The sequence below is a fragment of the Watersipora subatra genome, chromosome 5 (genome assembly GCF_963576615.1).
Source record: "Watersipora subatra chromosome 5, tzWatSuba1.1, whole genome shotgun sequence".
Taxonomy (NCBI): domain Eukaryota; kingdom Metazoa; phylum Bryozoa; class Gymnolaemata; order Cheilostomatida; family Watersiporidae; genus Watersipora; species Watersipora subatra.
In genome coordinates this window covers 28,965,557-28,979,553 of record NC_088712.1, presented here as the reverse complement: position 1 = coordinate 28,979,553, position 13,997 = coordinate 28,965,557, and the positions used below count along the sequence as shown (strand labels likewise).

General features: G+C 35.5%; 1 protein-coding gene across 3 annotated transcripts in view; it reads right to left on the bottom strand.

Moving 5' to 3' along the window:
• The window catches only part of LOC137396412 (centrosomal protein CCDC61-like), a 29,660-nt gene extending 18,032 nt beyond the window's left edge, over positions 1–11,628 (bottom strand). The window contains exons 1-7 of one of the 3 annotated variants that reach the window (XM_068082676.1): positions 11,478–11,628; positions 11,310–11,392; positions 9,143–9,303; positions 7,553–7,658; positions 6,462–6,508; positions 4,686–4,782; positions 159–176 (exon numbers count right to left, since the gene is read on the bottom strand). In XM_068082676.1, coding sequence (XP_067938777.1) covers positions 159–176; positions 4,686–4,782; positions 6,462–6,508; positions 7,553–7,658; positions 9,143–9,303; positions 11,310–11,392; positions 11,478–11,628 — 663 coding nt within the window. The remainder of the gene's footprint in view (positions 1–158; positions 177–4,685; positions 4,783–6,461; positions 6,509–7,552; positions 7,659–9,142; positions 9,304–11,309; positions 11,393–11,477) is intronic. The other 2 variants (XM_068082678.1, XM_068082679.1) reach the window with 2 other exon arrangements.
• Between the last annotated feature and the right edge of the window lie 2,369 nt (positions 11,629–13,997).

The following is a 13,997-nucleotide window of genomic DNA, read 5'->3' as shown; positions in this document are numbered from 1 at the left end:
CAGGGTGCTCTAGGCCCGAGAGCTGATGAACTAATCATGGTATAAGAAGAAGTGGAACAATAAGTTGATCAGACTCGAGTGTGAACAGGCTCTCTAGCTAGTAAGAAGAGAAATAATCAACTAATAAGTGAGAAACGTAAGCAAATAATAAACCTTACCCTTTGCTCTCCAGTTTTCTAGTGAATATAAACACAAGCTTAAACTATTAACCCTCTATTCATAAATAAACCTGCAACAAATAAATCTGCAACAAATAAACCTGCAACAAATAAACCTGCAACAAGTAAACCTGCGACGAATAAACCTATGACAAATGAACATGCGACCAATAAATGTGCGACAAATAAACCTGCGACAAGTAAACCTGCGACGAGTAAATCTGCAACAAATAAACCTACGACAAATTAACATGCGACAAATAAATGTGCGACAAATAAACCTGTGATGAGTAAACCTGCGACAAATAAACCTGTGAAAAAAAGATGAAGTGGCCAACAAGAAAAGAAGAGAACCCTACCAAAACATATCTCTTTCATAAATGGGTCAAATCACAGTATTGTGAAACCAAAGATGTGATTTTTAAGTTTTATCATAGAACCAAGTTTTACACATCATTGGAAAGCTAAAAGTCCAAACTTTCCATAACTAATAATGATTTTTAAAAATAATGAACGATTTTCATGAAATTGAGAAAATTAAGCAGCAAGAGACGATTATGTGATCATACAGGGGACATTGGATTTTTTGGATTTTTTTAGATGCATATTTTAAATTGCAAATTGTGTCACCAGGAACCTCTTAATCCAATTAAGTTTCTATGACTGGAAAAGTTTCCAAAGTTCTAACCTTAATAAATCTTGCTTAAGAGGCATTCCAAATACATGCGTGTCCCTTGTATGATAATTTGGGCACCATTTTTTTGTTTTTTTTGAAAACAAATCATGTGAAAAAATTTATAGTTAGAATTTTCCGATAGTACCATGAGAGGTTCATGATGGCATGTTTAGTTTTTTAAAATAATTTAATTACTTGAGAAAAATTAAGAAAATGTTCATGACACAATAGTAGCGTTGAAAAGATGGCCATGTTATTTTAGACAATTTTCATGAGGTATAGTTAACATACATACGAAAGTTATTATACTCGGCAGTCCGTAACTTAATTTTAAATGGTTAGTGGTTTCTTAACCATTGTTGGTGGAGGAAGGCCATAATCTTTTCTGTACCCAACATATTCCCAGCCTAATTGCACTTAATCCCATTATGTCGAAATTTAGTTTCTCGCGATCTGAATAGTGATGGCTTCATGAGTTGGCCTTGGCATATTTTCTCATAGCATTGTCGGCTTGTGATTGCCTGACTGGCTACCTTAATAAATAATCCCATCAAGACACTGCTGCTGGTCAATGCAATAGAACAATTACTTTTCACAAGCTGCCTGTCTCAACCGGAATGTCAACGGTAAAGGTTGTCAAAGACAGGCCTGCAGCTCATTGTGCCGCGCAAAGGAAATATATAGCTAAAAAGAAATCGGAAAATCCAGAGCTGTGCAAGGCTAAGCATTCGCAACAAGTACGCCAGGCATGGGCAAAAGTAACAGCCAGCCTTACAGAGGAGCAAAGGGCTACTCGAAGAGAGAAGGAACGGCTCAAGAAGGCTGCTCAGCGTCAGAAGGCTCATGAGCTGAAAGCAAGCACCAGTAATCAGTCAACACCAGGATGCACAACTACTCAAGCACTTGGTAAGTTGTAACAAAATCAATCAGTTCAATTGCATTGGTTTTAATTAATAAGAATTGTGTTATAAAATTTTGACTTTGATCACTTTGTAGCAAGTACAAGTATCAAAGGTTAATAACCAAGTGCTCTAATTTTTTTACAGGAAAAGCATCACGGAAGGTACAGAAGGCATTGCCAAAATCCCCTACTAAGCGAGCAATAGTTCTCGGAAAAGCTCTATCCAATTTGACGCCATCCAAAAAGGATATTGCGGTGAAACATGCTCGTCGCCAACTCGATAGTAAAGAAAGGTAAGATAGACATGAATGATAATCTTTTCCACATGTGCATCATAACATGCTTCGTTTTATGCTTTCACATCATATTTTTACCACACTTTTTCTAGATGGATCAATCCCTAACTTCTGCAAGGGTCTTTTTTGGTTGTAAAATGTAGCTACAGCAACTTCCGTTTCTCTTTTGCAGGAAAACACGTTCAGATTCCTTGCCTGACACAGATACAGAGTGTGTAATAAACTTCTACCTCGAGAACCAAATTAGCAGAATCATGCCAGGGATGAAAGATCATAAATCAGTGAAGAAGAATGGTGAAAGGACTTCTTATCAAAAACGCTATTTATGTTACACTCTGTCTGATGCTTATGTAATATTTTGTGAGAAGAACCCAGAAATTACCATAGGACTAACTAAATTCAAATCGCTACGACCTCCATATGTTTTGCCTATCAGTGAAAATGAACAAGTTGTTTGTGCATGTATTATATGTGAGAACTCCGAACTGTGCTTTACAGCATTCCACCAGGCCAGCTTAATTCCGATAGGCATCAGTAACATGCACCAGATGACAAAGGCTACATTATGCGATCTTAACAATGAAGCATGCTGTGAAGGGAAGTGTGAGATTTGTTCGGAAGAAATTGACCATGTGATTCATGAACTACGAGACCGCTTAACCACCCAGATAACACTCTACAGTTGGGAATCAGGAGAAAACGGGTATGTTAACAAAATACAGAAAACTCTATCATGCTCCGAAGCTCTTGAATTGTTCGAAACAAACCTCAGAAAATATCCAATCCATAAGTATGGGGACCATCGACAGCAGCGAGAGCTGGCAGCGTTAAAAGAAAAACTCCCACCAAGTCACGTCCTAATACATGAAGATTTCAGCGAAAATTTCGTTTGCAAGCAGCCGGTAGAAATACAATCTGCGTACTATAACCAAATATCTGTAACAATATTTACTGCGGTAGTGTACTACAGGCTGACCGACGGAGCGGACTTACAACACCGAAATTACATCGTAGTAAGTGACTGTCTTAACCATGACAAACTCAGTGTATATGCGTTTAACAAAGCTATTTTAGAAGACATGAGGAAGCATACAGAATTTGAGCATGTTCATTATTTTACAGACGGACCAAGCTCGCAATTTAAGAACCGTTACACCGTTCAAAACCTCAAACACCACTTAGATGAGCTTAATGCGACTGCTGATTGGTCGTTTTTTGAGACAGGCCATGGGAAGGGTGCAGCAGATGGTATTGGCGTTACAGCCAAGCGCAAGGTTCTGTTTTCATCCTTTAGTAGTGAGAATTTTGTCAACTCTGCGGATACATTCGCTAAAATAGCGAAAAATGTGTTGAAAAACATCAACGTACTGCTCGTACAAATGGATGAGGTTAAATTGTCAGAACAGAGTAGGTGGGAGCATGCCCTACCTTTCCCTGGGATTCGAAAAGCACACCATCTATTTGTTGTTGAAGACTCCGTGGCTTCCAAACGTTGGTCCGACTTCACAACTCAGATTGATGCGAGTACAACTACCTCGACCACAACCACGTTACCGTCAAACAGTGCTAGTACATACAACAAACTGGTGGCTGTTGCATATGATACAGAGTACTACATCGGACAAGTACAAGATGTCACATCTAAAATGTTAAAAATCGAATACATGAAAAGAAATGGAGAGAAATGGATGTGGCCCACCCCAAGAGATATCGAAGTCACCCACTCTAACTTTATCCTCGATATTAACCCAGAGCTCATTCCATGCGACAACAATTGTCGAGCCTATCGGCTGCTGAATGCTGAGGCAGTCAAAGCTGCTTACAGTCAATATAAGCGTAAATACATGTAAATTTGCAAGGTGCATGTCCTTGTGATCTTATTTGTCATTTCTTTATCTAATTTCCAATATTTATCTAAGATATCAATTATTTATCGTTTTTTGACATGTCTGGTCACTTCCTGTAAACTCAACATTTTTTAGCTCTATAGCTTTAGTTTTGGTTTCAGTGCATGCTAGTTTTAGATGTAGTATTCCATTAAAATGGTTGTTGTTTCTTTTAGCTAGATACTTTACTGTCTATCAATAAAATTTGTGGAAAAATCAAGTGATCCGAAATGTCCGTTGTATGATGTCCCTTGTATGATCAAACTTAGTGGTAAATAATCTGTGGTTTAATGAGAAACATTAATGGAATCTGTTAGTTCTTTCACACTGAACATTGAAACATACATAGCAAACATCAGCTAAAAGGAATTTAAAATGTGAGCATATACTTCACAGAGTTTTCAGCCTAAAATTGAAGTTTCGTTTTTAGCGATTTTTCTGCGTCCCTTGTATGATGGGCCTTAATTACCTTATAATTATGGATTGACTTGAGCAATTTTAAAGTTTTTTGTCTTAAACTGTTCATCCTACTGAACTGCTTCAGCATGAGAAAATTGTTTACCAAAATCCAAAAACTCAAAGCACAATTCTAGTTTAAGTGCTTCAGGATGTCCCTTGTATAATAACGGAAATACTGTGACTTTACCCAAATACATATGAGAAAGAAACAATCCAGCTCGAATGAAAAGGTTTTAGTAACTAGACAAATAAGGAGAATGATTGGCTTACGATTTGTATTGACTGGCCAATCAGAGGAAGGTTACCAACCTTAGTAGTTGCACCAGCAGCAGTGTGCTTTAGCTCCTTCCTATAGAGAATATACTCCTGTTCGACGTTCTGTTTCTCTCTACTTAACTCTTCAAAACTACAACATACATAGACATGAGAACACTACATAACTGCAACATACATGTACATAGACATGCGAACACTACATAACTACAACAGACATAAACATGCGAACACTACATAACTACAACATGCATAAACATGAGAACACTACATAACTACAACATACATAGACATGAGAACACTACATAACTGCAACATACATAGACATGAGAACACTACATAACTGCAACATACATAGACATGAGAACACTACATAACTGCAACATACATAGACATGAGAACACTACATAACTACAACATACATAGACATGCGAACACTACATAACTACAACATACATAAACATGAGAACACTAGATAACTACAACATATATAGACATGATAACACTACATAACTCCAACATACATAAATATGAGAACACTACATATCTACAACATACATAGACATGAGAACACTACATAACTACAACATACATAAACATGAGAACGCTACATAACTACAACATACATAAACATGAGAACACTACATAACTACAACATACGTAGACATGAGAACACTACATAACTACGACATACATAGACATGAGAACACTACATAACTGCAACATACATAGACATGCGAACACTACATAACTACAACATACATAAACATGAGAACACTAGATAACTACAACATATATAGACATGATAACACTACATAACTCCAACATACATAAATATGAGAACACTACATATCTACAACATACATAGACATGAGAACACTACATAACTACAACATACATAAACATGAGAACGCTACATAACTACAACATACATAAACATGAGAACACTACATAACTACAACATACGTAGACATGAGAACACTACATAACTACGACATACATAGACATGAGAACACTACATAACTACAACATACATTGACATGAGAACACTACATACATGTAACTACAACATACATAGACATGAGAACACTACATAACTCCAACATACATAGACATGAGAACACTACATACATGTAACTACAACATACATAGACATGAGAACACTACATAACAACAACATACATAGACATGAGAATAGTACATAACTACAACATACATAGACATGAGAACACTACATAACTGCAACATACATAGACATGATAACACTACATACCTACAACATACATAGACATGAGAACAGTACATAACTACAACATACATAGACATGAGAACACTACATAACTACAGCATACATAGGCATGAGAACACTACATAACTACAACATATGTGAACATGAGAACACTACATAACTACAACATACATAGACATGAGAACACTACATAACTACAGCATACATAGACATGAGAACACTACATAACTACAACATATGTAAACATGAGAACACTACATAACTACAACATACGTAGACATGAGAACACTACATAACTCCAACATATGTAAACATGAGAATTATGATATGAAGTTACAGTTATTTGACAAAGTTTAAAAACCTTTACAGCCGTTTTATTTTTTTCTCTTAATTCAATTAAACTGCACAAAACACTTTTATCATGATATGAAGTTGGAAAGTTGGAATGGTAACTGTAGTTATTTGTTAAATAAACATAAATTTTCTGTGCAAATAATTTTATTACCCGGGCAACGCCGGACATTAAACTAGTATCCAATAAAATTGAAGATTGAGAGACTCACGCTGCCTTCAGTTTATCCAACTCCCTTATTCTGTAGTCTTTGGAGTCCTACAAAGAAAGTTTACTGTACGTACAGTTAGAATATCTCAAGGTACAGGGAACTCTGTAATCTACTATCTCGCAAATCTTGTCTGTGAGAGTCGCTGATTAAAATAAACGCAGCAGTCAACTTTAAAAAGGCCCCTTAAAACCGGCGTGCAAATCTTTGGGCATACATTTCATGATTTTAATGACCTGATCGCCTAAGAACACTTAAGACAAATCATCGTGTTTGTTTGTTTATTTACTTTGTGATGAAACTGATCAACACTCGTATTGCATGTGAGTGGCATCATTTACAGATGAGACTAGGTGTACCTTAGGACCGCAGTAAATATTACAGCTTATCAAAACAACTCAATACATAAGATATTAACAAGGCAACACTGCGGAGGGCATCCTGATCAGCATCTAACAGAGTAACTACAAATACAGTAAAACCTCTAAGTGAATGCCATGGCGCTTCATTTTCAACCCTTCTTCTGTAGTGGCATTCAATTGGAGGTTTAAAAGTAACTCATTGCAGAGTAATTCTAATGGACCTGTAACATTTCAAACTGTTTTTCTGGTCAAACGCAAAAGAAAGTACTGTTGTAAAAGCAAAAAACCTTTTTTCTTTTGTAAAAGCAAAAGAAAGAACTTTTCCTCAATTTTCAACACGTCTTACCAGTATTTATGAAGCAGAGACATTTCAAAGGCATAAAAAACTTTTCAAGAAACACATAACATTTACTGAAGGCTACTGAAATAACTCAAAAACAGCGCAGACACTTTTCATTATAAAATATGAAAAAGGAAAAAAGTAACTTTATTGTCTGTGAACATGCGAAGCCTAGATCTTATGGTTAAAACACCTCATTGCATGTTCAGCTTAATTTAGCTTAGTCTGACAGTAGAGAGTTTGTCAAAGTTTCAAGATAAGATTGTATACTAATTTCACTGAAAATATATGAAAATGAAGACCAGATACTACACTGATTCAACCTTCAACCACAAGAGTATAGATTAAATGATGTACAAATTTAATTTAACCTAGGACCGCAAAAATGCTACCTGAGCACGAAGTGCTTTAACTTCTGCCTGAAGACGACGAATGGTTTCTTGCAAGACCTCTGGGTCTGGTTTGCCAGCGTAGGGCAGAGGAAGCGGGTAGTGAATTCTGTAACAAAGAATACAAAAATTAGACTATGACACATGAGCTAATAAATACCTCTAGTCCATTGGATAGAAAGAGTTGGATGAATAAGGTCACAAGTAGGGTGGATTACTCCACAATATGCTTAAACAAAATCAGCCACACAGTAAGAGAAAGTAATTTAAAAAGGCAGGCCATGTTTGCAACAAGAAAGGTTTGAAGTTTTGCGATAATGATTATGATTTCATGTTTCTAGCAACAACAACAGAAATCGGACAAGAGCTGCAACTGTTCTTTTGTACTTTAGTATAGCAATTAAAATTTTAACACAATATATAACAGGTTTCTCAAAAAACTTTGATCTAACCTCCACATAGAAATTTAAAACTCCTTCAAACAAAATAAGTTATCACTGAAGACTTATGATGAAAACTCACCACAGTCATTGCTGTTTATAGACTGCACAAGTTTGAACCAATTCTTAATACACAGTAGACACGCCCATATTGTAAACTTCCTTTTACGTTAATTCCGCATAGTGTAAAGAATTTATGTAAAATTTTTGCTTCATGTTTGGTAAGAAATTTCATTTACACAAAGTGTAAAGTTGGTGCAAGTTTTCAAATCAGATTTGAATGACGAGAGTTCCATAATTAGCCTTAAAAATATCATTACCTCTTCGGTCGCGCTTACGAGAAAAACCGATGGATAGGGGCATCTGTTATCATTATATTATGTATATAAAATGAATTTACAATATTTTTTCTTTTCTTTGTAGAATCGAATTTCCTGTAGATAAAAAAAGACTGAAACAATTTATATAAATTCATGTTGAAAGTGTGCGCTTAACTTGACATAAAATTACTGTAATAATGAACCAAGGGAAATAATAAGAAAAAGGAGAAAAATTTTAATACAAACTAATAAATAACACCACAGGTGCTGTACATTCATTAAATTAATGAGTTAAGTTATTTCATTTTTAAGGACTAGAGAGATGAGTTTGGGTCAATCTTGAAACAGATTAGGCAATTTACATGTATTTTATGCTACAGATAAAGTGGAATCCCGATAAAGTAAACATCCTCGGAACGGATTATTTGCGTTGCAGGGGGTTCTACTGTACACAAATTTAGATTTCATATAAAACGTAAGACTTTCATAATAACGTAAGATTTCACATATAACATAATTTCATGTAAAACCAGGTCTCAGCATTACTGTAGTAGAGTAACCAATAACAGTTCACTGCAATTTCTTACAAGCTTTGACTTATCAGTTTTCAGCAATTCTTTTCTTTCCTAACACAGCCAATCAGAATGCTTTACGCAAATAATAATTCATGTTACATCGAACCAGACAAGCCTAAACTAAAACCTCAAGCTGTATATCTTCGGAGAGTTTTAATCCGCAAGGAACAAATTGATTGGTGTATATCACTATATACACTAAATACTAACATTGGTATATGGTCTAGGACATAGCATGATATTAAAACTGTCACCTACTTGTCAAATTCTACAGCATAGGTTAAAATGAGATATCTCTTCTGTGTGAGCGAGGAGTTGTTGGCTCCTGGAATACTGTGAGTACCGACACCAGCTTTTCTTTTTCTCAACAACTCAAGATCTCCAAATGTCAGCAAATCCATAGTGACTGAATCACTAGTCTAGATTAAGCCATGTGACATCAGAAACACAATATATGTAATCGAATATCAGGATATATTGTAAGACATCATAGACATCATCGATCTGATGTAGTGAACTAAGGTGTCAGAAAACATTTCAGAGACACTCTGGAATAAAACGTTCATTGACTTCTCACTTCATCATTTGTCCAAATTTTGTGTATACATATATATATTAGCTGTGCTACCCGGCGTTGCCCGGGTATTAAAAATCAGCTTATAAACAATGAAAGGTAATGAGAGTTGCCTGCCACTTGCTATTAGCCTGGCACATTGTCAATGGGTAATTTGAGTAACCTTAATAATAAAAGCGACGGCTTTTCATGATGTTACACCTTGACTTCGCGTCGTGACCGAAAGTGTAGCGTATTTGCTCCCTTATAGTAACATATATCGCCTAGCAAATCTATCAAGCTCATGTGGCTAAATTGATAGGGCGTCGAACTGGTGAATGGGAGAGTCTGAGATCAAATCTCCTGCGATATTAGATTCTTCATTCAAAGATTTTAACAGCTACATATGGCTGATTCTTTATTCTAACATTTTAATAGCGACATATATAACTGCATGTATAGCTGGACATATACAACGATGACAAACTTTCAGAAATATAAATATCTTTAACACGGGTGAGTTTTAGTTTAGATATAAAATAACTTTCACAAAATCAGGCATAACAAAAAACAAAGGATCACTACAGACTGGTGAATATAAATGGTAGCAGGTCTCGTCATGAAAAAATGCACCGTAAAACCTCTTTTCGAGCGCCGCTTGGACATTCTTTGATCTCTAAGTCATAAGTGATCAGTTAAAAATTGTCCACAAGATGATACTAATAATGACTTGGTTACAGCAATAACAATTAATCCTTTCGTTGTAACTGTCGGTATCAATGTCCATTCTTCAACTCCAATGCTTGACAGTTTTTCGTTAAGATTTCAAAAGCAACACCATAGAAATATTAGTAACTGTATCAGGCTAATGGTAGTTCTTTGTTTAACGCGGTTTTGAATCTTCGACGTATGTGAAAAACCGTTTAACATTCACAATGGAATCTGCACTACCATTTTGAGGCTACGACTTCTGCTTAACACAGATGTGCAAGATTACACATGGTTTCTCTTTATTTGCGCGACGGGTGTGTTCTAAACGGCAACGCGTAACAGTTTAGTTCATCAGTGCACAAGAAGAGTTGAGGTCAGAAGACAATGTAGAAGGTATTGAAGAGCTAGAAGAAGTTAAAATGGGTCAAAACGAAAGCAACGACCAGAACGCAACTGGTTGAGCAAACAATGCAAATATTTTTGTTTCGAAAATGGTAATTTTTGTTAATGCATGTATTATGAATATGGTTTTGTTTATGTTACCTGTCATTGAATATATATTTGTAGAGCTAACAAGTTTAATTTATCTTACCAAAATTATGACGAGCTATTTAAAAATACAACGCCACCTTCTTTTTGAACGTCACCTCTAATTAAGCGTCACTATAAAAAAGGGTTGAAAAATAGAGCGCCATGGCATTTAAATAGAGGTTTTACGGTACTTATTATTTATACACTTTGGTATTGTTGGAAAATTTTGAGTAGACCTACTGTATAAGCAATAGTTACTTTTTATTTTACAATGTCTAAATACACATCTTTTCGCTCAAACAAGCTAAAAAAACATCCACAGAAAAATGGAAACATCCATAAAATGTAATTTCATTAAAAGCCAGTCGAATGCTATACAGTTTATAGATTGACTAAGAACCAAATGCTTAGTCAGTAGGCTAGTTATTGCACTAGCAAGGTCAATATTCAATCAAAATCATTTCAACTCTCATAGTTTTGAAGATAAAAACTGGTTAGAAATATTTAATATTTACATTAAACAATGCGATATTCTAATTAAAAATGATAAATATAGTAATAGACTATGCATGAAAGAATATCTACAAGCTTTGATGACCTGCAGTCAATAGAAAAAATATAAAAATCTACCTGAGATATGGCAGATTCCAGCATATTTACAAATATGTGAAACTGTTTATAGTTTCCTGTCTTATGTGTCATATCTTCAATGTCTGTAACATAGTAACAAAGCTTTTATGCCAGAGAGCAAGTCCAAAGATAAAAAATGTTAAATTTGTGAATTTCACAACCACTTACAAGCGGCATCAAATGAGCCTTTCCATTGGTTGGCTGTGAGTCGATCTTCTACCGTAACTGTTAATAAGGAGTCTCCTTTTACTATCATGTTTATGACATACTCGGTGCCTCTAAAGTTATAGGCACCCTGAAGTGATGTTTTCTCCGGCATGACCCTACAAAATTACAAGCTTTTCCATGTTCTATTATGTTGAAGTTTTAAATTAGATTACATTAGATCTTTGATTAATATTTTCCACAGACTAACAATTGCAAGGCAAAAGAAACTTACGAACGTTTCTGATTATTAATTGAAGATTCTAATTCACATATAAACCTTTTATTACTATAAGCCCAAAGACAAATTCTATGAGTATCCACACTAAATTTACGGAAGTGGGTTTATAATTTCAGCTTGGAAACATTTTGGAAATTAACATTTCTTAACCATTGCTCACCTATTTTTGGCGTAAACTAAAAATTCCAAAAAGTAATATGAGTCGATAAAGAAACAAGTGATTCAGTATCGCCTCATCACTTAAACAACGTTAAGTGCAGTAAGAAGAATCTTCAGTAAAACTTTGAGCCAACAGCCTTAAATGTTTCAAACGGTGCGCTCAAGGCCACAATCGTAAACAACTGGCCCTCAATTTCAACTTGGATTTAGCGACTCCTTGTTTATCATTACTAAACTTTTAGCTATAATTTAACTGAAATACAAATATGTTTAGCGGCTGGGCTAACAGCGCCGCCAAATGTTTTTTAAACTTATGGCGGTTCGGCTCGTGGGCTTTTCGCTAAAAGAGAATAAATAGCTTCTCTCGTTTAACCTTAGTTCCTCAAATACAAAAACGATGCATCATGCTGAGGAGTGGAAGAGTATCAGGCATCACGTTCCAAGAACCAGAGCCATCGAGTGTAACCATCGAGTTACACTCGATGGCTCTGCCAAGAACTGAACTTAAAACCCCTGTAATGGAAATCACGTGACTTTTACATTGATAGCGATATGTAATGCAGGCGCCATATTGGAGAGCTAATCGTATACTAGTTCCGTTTGTAAACAAACAGTGAAGAATGAGAGAAACATACATGTTGAATAGTTATTTTTTAGCTGGGTTTTAACAAAAACTTCTCCTACACAAGGTTTAGAGTGCCCTGATAGAAGAAAACCTATTTATAACATATGGAGTGGAATATAATAAATAATAAGTAGACGTAAAATAGATTTTTGTGGACCATATTAGTTATACAAACTGTTGTATTACAGATACATAAACTCAGCAAATGATATATTCAGGCAAATAACAACTTTTCCATTATTTTTAAAATTATGTTACATATGCATAAACCATAATGGAGAAACTTAGCATGTGAAGTATTTCGATAAAAACAACACAAATGCTGCCAAAACAGAAACCGCTTTCAAGATTTAAGTGATAATAGCTTATGAATGTATGATATGTATAATACAGTATTTGTAAAAGATGGAAGAAACTACTGCAACAACTAAACGGAATTTAAAAACAGTTGTAATAGAGGATAATCAAAACAATGCAAACAAGGAAATGCAGGCATTGGTGTAATCAGATGATTAAACTTATACATACACGTTACAGAAAATGTGTAAAAGGAGATTTGTATACTACTGAATATTGAGCCAAGGTGCATCAGAGTTTCTTAGAACTAAATCAGATTAGAAATAACAGCACAACAACAGCTACAGATGAATATTACAGTGATTACATTGTTACTGGCCTTTAAAAAAATACTACTTTAGTATTTTATGCCATACAGATGCACCTTGCAGTTTGAATGTAGGATTTTAGCATAATGATGCTGTCGAAGAACATAAAACGACTGAATAAGGTTTTTCATCAATGACGCAGTGGTTGGATATGCCATCTTCCGTGTCCGTAAGGTGTTTCCCAAGGCATAGCACATCACTAGATCTTACACAGCTGATAACATACACCACACAATGGAGGGGATCTGGCTTTGTATTAATACGAAAGTATCGATCTGCAACTAGCAGGATGCTGATGACATCGTCTGATGGACGCACCAATCTTCCATTGTTTTGTAGCTTGAGTAGAGTATAGAAATGTCAGTACTGGATACTTGACTTAGTGGTAACCAGCGACTGACGGCCCATGTCACGACAGCACTTTAGTTAGCTTTTGCACAATGTAGCCAGCTGTACAGACTATACGTTTTACCTATAACAGAAATTAGACATCTGAAATCATTGTGATCTCCACAAACTGATCAACTTCTGGAGTAGCCTGTATGATGAGAATTTTGAATTTGAGAATTTTGTATGGGGTTTTGAGTTCAATGGTTCCAAGTAATAACGCCGCACCTGACCGCAGTGATGGAGTCGCCTAGTTCAACCTTAGTTTCAGCAGCCAGCTTATTCTAGCGGACTCGGTACAGTAATTTTGCGCTGATGAAAAACGCCTAAAGGCCCAGATGATACCGAACTTATAGTAGTATGAATAAGCAAGTAATTCATCATTGACTGTTACTACAGACTGCAAC